Below are 12,520 nucleotides of genomic sequence, written 5' to 3' on the forward strand. Positions count from 1 at the left end.
TGGCCATTATTTTGAAGATGCAAATTTTAACCATTTGCTGTCCTTCCTTAATTCTTGTTGAGAGTTATTACCCTTGTCTTGCATCTGAATGCATCGTGTGACAGAAACTTGTTCTGCAGTTTTTGATGATAGCTATAAAACTTACTACATGTATTACAGGCATCATCTGAAAATGTGCATATTGACAAATTACTGTGCTCATGAAAGTTTTGTTATAATTATTGTTTTTTTGGCTTTGAGATAGATGTTGTGTATGACAGAATAATGTGATTGGAACTTTTCTGTTTTCAGTGGATCAGCATGAAAGATCGCACGTCATAGTCATCGTCTTTAGATGTGCATAATTGACAAATAACTTTAGTTTCACTATTTTTATTAGAGCTGCCCTTTTGTCGTGATCTTGAATGCAATGTTGAGAACACAACTTGCAGCTTTTGAAAGGTTCAGTGTGAAACTTCGTACACATTAAAGTCAGCATCTAAAGATGCACAAAACATGAAGATAAAGTGCCTTACATTAATCTGGATTATAGTTTTGATGTCATCTCTTTTTTGTGATCCTGTCCATCCATCCTGAGAAACTGCTCATCAAAATAGCACAGAACTGCTGAACATATTTCTGGACTCTTTTGTATGAAAACCTTATTCGCATAATTAAACCGAAACCATGCAAGTTCATAATATTTGGTTTGATATTTTGAATCATATGTAGATAATTTCATGTCATTATATCAATATTTCAAAAACTTTGAAATTTGTGATTATTGTATACTTTTAAATTTTTAGTCAGCATTGGGTCTGTATATGTTTTCCAAACAGGATTGTGGTATTTCCTTATGTTAGAAAATAGATATGCAGTGACAACTACCAAGGCATTGTCATTGTTGTCTACAATACAAAGGCTTTGTAAAGAGTCAGATGCAATGGATCAATGTTTGGTTTGCCTAGTATCAATGAAAGGTGATCAGACTTGGGAACTGCTTCGTTGGCCTAGTGGTTAGAGCATCCGCCTCAGATGTGGGAGGTCGTGGGTTCAATCCATGGCTGAGTCATACCAAAGACTAAAAGAAATGGTACTAACAGCTGAGTTGCTTGGCCCTCAGCATTAGGAGGTTAGTGTTAGGACTGGTTGGCCTGGTGTCAGGATAATGTGACTGGGTTGGACATCATGATACATGTCTAAGCTGCCAGTTGTGTTTATTCACTACCTGTAGTAATAATTAATACAAAGGAGCATTGATGTCTGTGGGTAAATAGTAATGATACTTTTGTAACCTGTGCTGGCAAAAATATTGTCACTTATACTCAAATGAATGTGTTTTCAAATATTGATTGTTGTTTGTGATTATACATTAGACCTGGATATAATTCAGTCTTGATTATTTTGCACCTAACACCATGTCATGCGCGAATGACACTGTCTTCAAGAAAACGGTTCATTATTTCCCTCTTGTTTGTAATTTTGTTGGATTTACTTTTCAGTTGGATAACATATTCAAACCTTTGAGCACAACCAAGCACAATTTGTTTCTCAATGTTCATGTCAGTGAACAATGTGGCGTGTATTATCGGACATAAGCAATACACAATACAGTATGGAAGCCTATGCTACATATATGGATTTCGTGTATATTAATCTTTAATGCTCATGTTGAAAAAAAAAAAGGAATAAATGATAACAATACAAGGTTAGTTTCTTGCTTTTTGTTATCAAATAAGTGTTTTGTTTTTGTATTTTACTGCAATGTGCAGTGTGGGGAGGGGGAGCACAAATGCAATGCAAATTTATTTTGTTTCTTAAGTCTTGGGATATATGATCTAGGTGTAAAAACGTTTCACCATAAGTTCTGGGACAGAAAAATAAAATTATTTTATCATGTCCCAATATATATGGTAAATACAGTACATGCCCTTTCCATTGACCCGAACTTTTCTGAGATAGATGGTTCTCTCAACACAACCAGGTTTTGTAGCCCAAAATAGGTTACCTTCTGTAGGTTTGTCATTTGGTTGCTCTCTTCCATAAGTTGAGAGCAGCAACCATTCACGATCATGTTCATGCACTCAAGCACTACTTGAAACGCACAGGGACAACTTGTGGCACGCGAGATTGGGAAATGTATTTGAAGGAGAAAGCAAATTTTTAAGTAAATTGTATTTCTACAAGAATACTTACCCAATCACATTACCCTCCAACCATCCTGCCAAGTGAGCATTCCCATTAGTATGGCATGGGGAGGTAATGTGCTAGTTTATTGCCCTTTATCTATATGACATAGACAGAAAAAGATCTTTTTTTGCCTTTTAGTTGGGCTGGATTTGTATGGTAGCAGGCTATTATTCCTAATATAATGTGATTGAATAAGAAGAAATAAACAATTTACTTTAATTTGCTATGTAATAAATAAACCCATGGATATAAATATATAATATAAATATATATATATATATATATGAATAGATTTTTCATGAATTTTTTTAATATTTCACCTGCTACTATAAAAGATGCACCATTTCATACCAGAGGGTTAGATATCAGGGATACAGAGCGTAACTTTAATTAATTGCAGTGATAATACTAAATTTCAAATTTCCTCATTCTTTTTTATGGAGATGTTATTGGGAAAAAAGTGCTTGATATGGAAAAATTTGATTTGTAGCCATATTTCTATGGGTATTTATATGTTCTGATTAGGTTTTCATTTACCTTAAGCAATTTTCCATATTTTTAATACATTTTGAACTTTGTGTTGAATTGTCTGGGCTCCAAAAAATCATGCATTATTCGCAACATCAAATCACATGGTTTTTTAATTCAATTGGCAACTGCTGGGGTGACCTAGTGGTTAGAGAGTCCGCCCCAGATGCAGGAGGTCATACCAAAGACTTCTAAAAATGGTACTAACAGCAAACTTGCTAGGCACTCAGCATTAAGAGGTTAGTGCTAGGATTAGTCGGCCTGGTGTCAGGATAATGTGACTGGGTGGGACATCATGCTACATGTATGCATGATGCACCAGTGCTAGACATCATTTTAAACTGCCACACTGCAGACATCACAGCATTATGACTGGAATATTGTTAAAGCTACGTTAAAAATCTAAATCACACGCACACATTAATTCAGTCAGCATGATTGGTAGCCTTTGTATGACCCAAAATCTATAATCAGATTCCCCAGCAGATTGATTCACATTAATGGCATAATTGATCACCTTGGTACATAATTACAATCATCATCTAATGATGCACAAAATGTTGTGATGAAGTGCCTTACATCAGTCTGGCATACAGTTTTATTGTTGGGTTTATTTTGTTCTGTCCATCCATCCTAATTTGTTAAGTAAATCCAGACCAGATTACCAGTCTCTTTACCAATCCAGACCAAGTTATCTATCTCTTTACCAATCAAGACCAAATTACCAATCTCTTTACCAATCTGACTAAATTACCAATCTCTTTACTACATTAATTTCTTTTTTATCAGCCTTGACAGTACCAGTGGTAGCTTGTGTGGGTCTGACCCTACATCCCCAACGTGCCCAGGTTCCCCAGAAGAAACACTCAATCCATTGTCATCTACTAACAGTACCACTCTTTATGCTGTACAGGAGGCAGTGGCTAGAACTTACAGTATCATTAGTGGAGGTGGTATGTACAGATTGATAGATTATAGCATATATTTTATGGTTTAGTATTTTAAGGTTTTATTGTAGAATCACTTGCCTAATGTCATGTATCTGACTAAATTGGATGCATTGGCTAGAGTTTGAAGTACTTGAACTGGCACTGATATGTCAGTCAGCTATTGATATTTGTTTGAAGTGTGACTTCAGCTTTTGTCCATCTCCTTTCCCCTCCCCTTAAATTTTGTTATCTAAAAGCATTTTAATATACAATAGCAGCTGTACTTATGTCTGTCTGTATATATACTCTAATTGATGTAAGTTTTTGTACCCACCAATTTGTTGGGCTTATCTGTCCATAAGATTTCATATTTAATGTGTCATATTTTAACTTTTATTCTTCATCAGAGACTTTACGTTTTTGTATAAAACAGTTAAATTGAGATTTACGTTAGGATTCAAAAAAAAACCTCTCCCTCAATATAAATCATGCATGACGGGGTCCACAAACATAGACTGCACTCTAAGCGAGGCATGAGTTACCGAGGGATCTCCAAAAATTGAAGAAAATAAATTGCTTTGACATTGAGAAAACCATGAGGATTGAGCAGCATTAGGGAACTGGCCTGTTTAATGACTGAATCCTCATTTTGCTGCAATCAGGTTGATTTTAATTTTTAATAATGTGCTTTTTCTAATGAAGTTGTTTGTTATTCTGTTTAAATAACATTTATTTTCAAAATGTCCAACACATGAAAGATTGTTCCAACTGGTTTCAACAACCGTCATGTGTACGTGGAAAATCTGTGTATTACATCACTGCTTTTGATTTGCATTAATTTGAGCCCATTTCTTTAATACAATTAGTAAATTCCCTGACTGATTCATTGATATCATTAATGAGTGCCCTTTACTGAGTCTATGACTGTCACAAAACACCAGAGTATAGTTTAAGATTTGAAAATGAGTTTAGAAGCCATTTGGTTTTTTCATATCAGATAAAAGTCAGAGAGAATCTACCCTTATTCTTGAATCCACCTTTTTTCTAGACCACTCTGATGGCCTATTGTTTCGAGCATCAGCCTCGGATGTGGGGGGTCATGGGTTCGATCCCCAGTCGAGTCATACCAAAGACTTACAAAAATGGTACTAACAGCTGCCTTGCTTGGCACTCAGCATTAAGTGGTTAGTGTTATGTGTCAGGATAATGTGACTGGGTGGGGACATCATGCTACATGTCTATGGCATGATGCCCAGTGCTAGACATCACTATAAAACTGCCACACTGCAGACATCGTAGCAATATGACTGAAAAATTGTTAAAGCGACGTTGAAAATCATAATCACACACACACACATTTTAATAAATTAATCCCGTATAGCAGCATTTGTTCACTTAAATTTGCAACACTTTTTACAGAGGTTCAGTAACTGTGGGAAAATTTGAACAAACTTTCCAGTAATCCAGTTATATCCAAAAATTGCATGAGTTGCTACTTTATGATTGGCACAGGAATTTAGAAATAGCTTTGACCTTTACTTAGATAGGTTTAACTTGACCGTGTCCCACTATATGTCCTAAAAATGTAACACGAGCACAACGAAACTAAATTTAAATTAATAGTCAGATTTGCTTCATTCAGTCGATCAAAGAATTTTTGAATGGTTTCCAGATGATCTTTTCAGGTCTCATTGTAGAGAATGACATCATCGATATGAGTGTCACAATCATCTCAGCCAGATTTTTGTTCATTAAATGCTGGACAGTTGAAGGTGAACATTTCATATCCAATGTCATCACTTTATATTGATAAAGTCAATCTGGACTTACGAATACCGAAATTTCCATTGCTCTTTCCATGAGTTGAGTTTGCTATAATCCTTTCAAAAGGTAAAACTTGGTGATATATTTTGCATTTCCAATTTTTTCAGCGTATTCATCAATTCTTGGTGACCGCTCCGGTGTTCGTGGGTTTGAACCCCAGCCAAGTCATACCAAAGACTTCTAAAAATGGTACTAACAGCTACCTTGCTAGGCGCTCAGCATTAAGAGGTTAGTGTAAGGACTGGTCAGCCCGGTGTCAGGATAATGTGACTGGGTGGACATCAAGCTACATGTCTGCAGCATAATGCCTCAGTGCTAGACATTACTTTAAACTGCCACATTGCAGACATTGTTGCAATATGACTGGAAAATTGTTAAAGCTATGTTAAAAATCTATATCACACACACTCAGTTCTTGGAATTGGAAATGAAACTGTTTTGGTGATGCTGTTGACTTTTCTATAGTCAGTGCACATGTGAAAAGTATTGTCTAGTTGTTGTTGTTTTTGCTGCTGTTGTAGGGTTTAACGGCATTTTTCAGCACATGATAGGCTATACGTGGCAACCAGTATTAATGGTGGAGGAAGAACCTGGAAAGAACCACCGACCCATAAGAAGCTACTGGCAAGCTTTCTCACATACCCACATTAGCCAAATATTGTCTAGTTTAAGCACTAGAAAACTGGTTACTTTTATTTAGTTTTATGAAGTCATTCTCCAGCAAATATTTAATTTCTTTTTTCAAAGATTCTTCTTTGAGAGGATCCATCCTGTAAGGCTCGTCTTTCACAGATGTAGAATCTACAATTTCAGCATCATGGTAGATTTTATTTGTTCGTGTTGGAACATCTGGAAACAAGTGTTCATATTCCCATAATAAATGTTTTAGTTCACACTTTTCTGATGTGAATGTTTCTGGTCCAGATTATACAGTATTTCTGAATTCAGAAGATTGGTTACTCCAAAGTCACTAGAGTATGATTGCATACCATCAATTAAATCCTCACTGTGTAGGACATGTACAAAACTAAATTGATTGACTGATTAACAGGGCTATCTCTATCAACATAGTCCTTTGACATATTTATATGAAAAAGTTGTATCTGTTTTTGTGAGCTAAGAATGTTAATAATATAATTTAAGTTACTTACTAGCTGTTCAACTGTATAAGGACCATAATGCTCTCTCTCACACACATAGCAACAAGAATCATTTTGAGTCTTTTTTAGATTCATGAGGTTAATGTTGCTGTAAGCATGCTAATGACAGAAAAGACAGATAAGAAGATTTCTGAAATTCGGTCAAGAATTTTGACTTCATGAAGAGGAGGATTTTGTGGGCCCAATTTTTAGTATGCAAATGGTCAAAAAAATTGCAACTGTTGAACAATTCTACACATTATCTCATTAAATCAGTCCTTTCACAGTATCTTGTTACCATTCCTACTCTTCCTTTATGGACAGACATGATTTTTCTCCGTTTTTAAAGCGGAATTCTGCTTTTCTCCTGACTTTAATCTGATTTTTCTTGATATAGTCTTCTGGTTTTTTTTATCATCTCTGATCCATTTTTTAAAAAACGGTCTGTTCAGTCCCATTCTGCAATGACATCTGTAACGTATTCATTCCATATATTAGCTAGCCCACGACTCTCATGAAGAGTATTCTGATTGGTCAAAAGTTTAAATTCATCCAGTGAATCTTCGTGTAATGGAAACTGATGGCAATGGAAAGAAGAAGCATGCTTGCAGCAAAAAAAATGGCGTCCTGAGTTGTTGAGAGATGTTTAGATAAAGGTTAAAATAACACGTATGGAAATGGGAATGGCTGGAGCAAAAAGTCTACGGAAATTTAGTTGGTCAGTTTATAAGAAAATTGAATGTTAGAGGACTGGCATTTTGTGACCTCTGATCAATGTCAATTGTGGTTGGAAGGTTTTGGAACAGCACCTACAAAAGAAGCTGCATATGGAAAAATTGAAGCTCAGAAGGCATCTGGAAAAAGTGCAATTAATTACTATAAGAAGAAAGATTTTTTGCATGAAAGAACAGATGTAGCCTTCTGTCAGAATATGTGCACTGCATGTCACCAATACAAGCACCAGCTTGAAAGGAAAAAGGCTCTCATTGAGTAGGAAAATAAACGATTGCACATTGAGCCCAAAAAGTTAGTCAAAAAGGAAGGCTAAACAAATCTTTGCCAAAGCCGCAAAATGAGCTCGACTGGAATATCAACAGGTTGTGTCCATTGGAGAAAGAGACAAGTGAATGTATGTGATTATTTGTATATAGTTGATGTACTAGGGTGTTTATTTTACAGATTTGTTTTGAAAAGAGAGAAGTGTAGTTTTTTGGCTGCACAAATTGAGAAATTATTTTGAGTTAATTACAATGTGAACACTGACATGCACATGAAATAACTTAAGCACCAATAGTATTGGAGAACAAATTTATGTGACAATAAATGTTGGGAAATTATTCAAGTCAAGTTGCAATTTTTTGGTAAGTTTGTTAGTTTTTCAGCTGATTATTTTGTTATATATTATGATCATAAATTGCACCAGGAGCAGTTTTGTGATTGTAAAATGCATTTTTGACCAGGGACCTTCGTTCTACTTGGCCCCCCCCCCCCGGATTGGGGGCACTTCCTCTCGAGACCCCGTTGTGGGAGGACCACTATACCATCCTTTCAAATTTTCAGCTTTTGGGGGAAATACCAGAACCATGTCTGTATGTACCTCAGTATCTTCTTACCATTCCTACTCTTCCTATATGTACCACATTATTTTGTTACCATTGATACTCTTCCTATATGTACTACAGTATCTTCTTACCATTCATACTCGTCCTATATGTACCACAGTATCTTGTTACCATTGATACTCATCCTATATGTACAACAGTATCTTGTTACCATTCATACTCTTCCCCCAGTATCTTGTTACCATTCCTACTCTTCCTATATGTACCACAGTATCTTGTTACCATTGATAATCTTCCTGTATGTACCACAGTATTGTTACCATTGATACTCTTCCTGTATGTACCACAGTATCTTGTTACCATTCCTACTTTTCCTATATGTACCACAATATCTTGTTACCATTCCTACTTTTCCTGTAGTACCACAATATCTTGTTACCATTCCTACTCTTCCTATATGTACTACAGTATCTTGTTACCATTCCTACTTTTCCTATATGTACCACAGTATCTTGTTACCAGTGATACTCTTCCTATATGTACCACAGTTACTTGTTACCATTCCTACTTTTCCTATATGTACCACAATATCTTGTTACCATTCCTACTTTTCCTATATGTACCACAATATCTTGTTACCATTCCTACTCTTCCTATATGTACTACAGTATCTTGTTACCATTCCTACTTTTCCTATATGTACCACAATATCTTGTTACCATTGATACTCTTCCTATATGTACCACAGTATCTTGTTACCATTCCTACTTTTCCTATTTGTACCAAAATATCTTGTTACCATTCCTACTTTTCCTATATGTACTACAGTATCTTGTTACCATTGATACTCTTCCTATTTGTACCAAAATATCTTTTTACCATTCCTACTTTTCCTATTTGTACCAAAATATCTTTTTACCATTGATACTCTTCCTATATGTACTACAGTATCTTGTTACCATTCATACTCTTCCTATATGTACCAGAGTATCTTGTTACCATTCCTACTCTTTCTGTATGTACTACAGTATCTTGTTACCATTGATACTCTTCCTATATGTACTACAATATCTTGTTACCATTGATACTCTTCCTATATGTACCACAGTATCTTGTTACCATTCCTACTTTTCCTATATGTACCACAATATCTTGTTACCATTGATACTCTTCCTATATGTACCACAGTATCTTGTTACCATTCCTACTTTTCCTATTTGTACCAAAATATCTTGTTACCATTCCTACTCTTCCTATATGTACTACAGTATCTTTTTACCATTGATACTCTTCCTATATGTACTACAGTATCTTTTTACCATTGATACTCTTCCTATATGTACTACAGTATCTTGTTACCATTCATACTTTTCCTATATGTACCAGAGTATCTTGTTACCATTCCTACTCTTTCTATATGTACTACAGTATCTTGTTACCATTGATACTCTTCCTATATGTACTACAATATCTTGTTACCATTGATACTCTTCCTATATGTACCACAGTATCTTGTTACCATTCCTACTTTTCCTATATGTACCACAATATCTTGTTACCATTCCTACTCTTCCTATATGTACCACAGTATCTTTTTACCATTCCTACTTTTCCTATTTGTACCAGAATATCTTGTTACCATTCCTACTCTTCCTATATGTACCACAGTATCTTGTTACCACTGATACTCTTCCTATATGTACCAAAATATCTTGTTACCATTCCTACTTTTCCTATATGTACCACGATATCTTGTTACCATTGATACTCTTCCTATATGTACCACAATATCTTGTTACCATTCCTACTCTTCCTATATGTACCACAGTATCTTGTTACCATTGATACTCTTCCTATATGTACCAAAATATCTTGTTACCATTCCTACTTTTCCTATATGTACCACAATATCTTGTTACCATTGATACTCTTCCTATATGTACCACAATATCTTGTTACCATTCCTACTCTTCCTATATGTACCACAGTATCTTGTTACCATTCCTACTTTTCCTATATGTACCACAATATCTTGTTACCATTCCTGCTCTTCCTATATGTACCACAGTATCTTGTTATCATTGATACTCTTCCTATATGTACCAAAATATCTTGTTACCATTCCTACTTTTCCTATATGTACCACGATATCTTGTTACCATTGATACTCTTCCTATATGTACCACAGTATCTTGTTACCATTCCTACTTTTCCTATATGTACCACAGTATCTTGTTACCATTGATACTCTTCCTATATGTACTACATTATCTTGTTACCATTCATACTCGTCCTATATGTACCACAGTATCTTGTTACCATTGATACTCATCCTATATGTACCACAGTATCTTGCTACCATTTCTACTCTTCCTATATGTACCACAATATTTTTACCTTTTTTCTTAGATCATTGCTGGATTATATTAGTGGCTGTTTTCATCAGTGTTGATTTTAACACTTAGGAGATGATGTACTTTTACTGGATCCAGGTTTCATCTCAAGTCAGCCTGAATTTTTCTCAGAATGGAAAATATTCTTCCAGCATCCTCATTGGAATGTGACAATGTCGGTACAACTATACTGATTCCACCAAGAAGTTTAAATTGTGTGTGTGTGCAGATTAAGATTACTACCTGCCAGAACTGTTCAAGATTATTGTCTGGGTCTAATGTTTTAAAGTCAGTCGGACTTTCCACAAGAAGCACATGAAGCACAAAGGCATACATTATACCATTACACCCTTTTGAAACTTGAAGCCCCATTTGTGGATACCTTTGTTGTCATCATCTTCCTTTTCATCATCACCACCACTCCTTAATACTGACAATCGGATCAGGAAAATGATTGTCACTTACTAGTATTATAGACATAAATACCTCATTCAACCAAGGCATTATGGATTACAATTGCTGTTAGTGACATTTACTTTAGTCAGGTTTACATTTATGCTTACAAACAGAGATGCTCACATGGTGCATGATTCACTCAAAATGTGTAAAAATTTGTGCACTTGGAAAGTGGTGATACACGAGAACTCCCACAAATTAGTTTGTGCTTATAAAAATGTACTCATTGCAGCAGTGTACAAATTTTTTTGTTATGATAAATTAAGCAAAGAAGAATCTCAGGATAAATTCAAAAGCAAAGTATTTTATTTTTTTATCACCATATCTCTTCCATTCCAAATTCTGTAGATGTAGGTTAATGCAAAAAGATAGTTGCAAAATCCACTAATTATATATAATCACAACATGTGTTGTAGAGGGTTCTGCAATTGATACCCTTTCCTTTCATATGCACATGCACAAACTTTGGCCTATTTCTCGAAAGTGAAATCGACTATGGGAGGACATACAATTACTGATTATATTGAATTTCAAGTTAATGGTTTTGGGAATGTTTGAAGTGGCCATCAAGTTAGTGGTGGCAGGAATGTGGAAAGTGAAGTGGAGAATGAAGAAATTAGTGGAGTTTCTCATGAAATGGAGGACAATATTTCAACAGTAATATCAGATGTCAGGTTTGATATACAACCAAAAAGAAACCAAAATATGCAGCAAAGTTTCAGAACTTGTGGTCAGAGTAGAAATCGTTACAACACAACTCCAAGACAGGTGGTCTGTTATGTGATACTTGTAAGATTTGTAGGCAAAGTAACTCTTTTACATCAGAAATCGGCTGCTTAAAATTTATACAACTGGAAGGGACATCATATCAAATTGCAGTTAGTGGGACTCTGCAATGCACCCATCACTAATAGTTGTGGCTAATATTTCTCTACATCTTCATCATTTATTTGCATATTTGCATTTACAAAATCAAAATTGAATAACATTAACAAAGATTATATGCCACCCTAATAAAACATCTAGCAAAACACAAAGTATTGTTGTTGAGTTATGTAGTCTTTGCAGGTTTATGATTTTTAAAAAATCAGGTTCATATTTATCAGATACAATTTATAATATTGGATTTAGAATACAATGTAGCGCTTACTGCAGGTGCTTTTATTACATGACATTGTTAATATAATTCATAAATATTATATTTAATGTTCATTTGTAAATGGGATAATTCTTACAATGCTGTTGTACATACAGTGAAACTTCTCACAATGTGAACCCCAGTAAAGTGAAATGCCTTTGTAACTTAAAATAATTTTCTAATACTAAAGTTCCTTTCTTTTAACGAAAACCTTCCAAACCCATATTTTATGTTGGGTTTAAAAGCTTTTGATCACCAATCTTAGAAAAGGTTGTTCTATCCCAACTTGTATCTCATTTGAATTCAAACAGTCTTTTTAGCCATGTACAATCTGCATATCGCCCTTGCCACAGTACTACTCTTCTAAAAGTAGTTAATGACA

At 35.0% G+C, this 12,520-nt stretch overlaps 1 protein-coding gene across 6 annotated transcripts in view; it reads left to right on the top strand.

Annotated features, from left to right (window-relative positions):
* The window catches only part of LOC149796476 (intermembrane lipid transfer protein VPS13D-like), a 360,667-nt gene that overhangs the window by 122,906 nt on the left and 225,241 nt on the right, over positions 1 to 12,520 (top strand). For all 6 annotated transcript variants that reach the window (XM_089961181.1, XM_089961184.1, XM_089961183.1 and 3 more), the window contains exon 26: positions 3,487 to 3,650. In XM_089961181.1, coding sequence (XP_089817307.1) covers positions 3,487 to 3,650 — 164 coding nt within the window. The remainder of the gene's footprint in view (positions 1 to 3,486; positions 3,651 to 12,520) is intronic.

The sequence above is a fragment of the Sinohyriopsis cumingii genome, chromosome 6, assembly GCF_028554795.1.
Source record: "Sinohyriopsis cumingii isolate HCF-2022 chromosome 6, ASM2855479v2, whole genome shotgun sequence".
Taxonomy (NCBI): Eukaryota; Metazoa; Mollusca; class Bivalvia; order Unionida; family Unionidae; genus Sinohyriopsis; species Sinohyriopsis cumingii.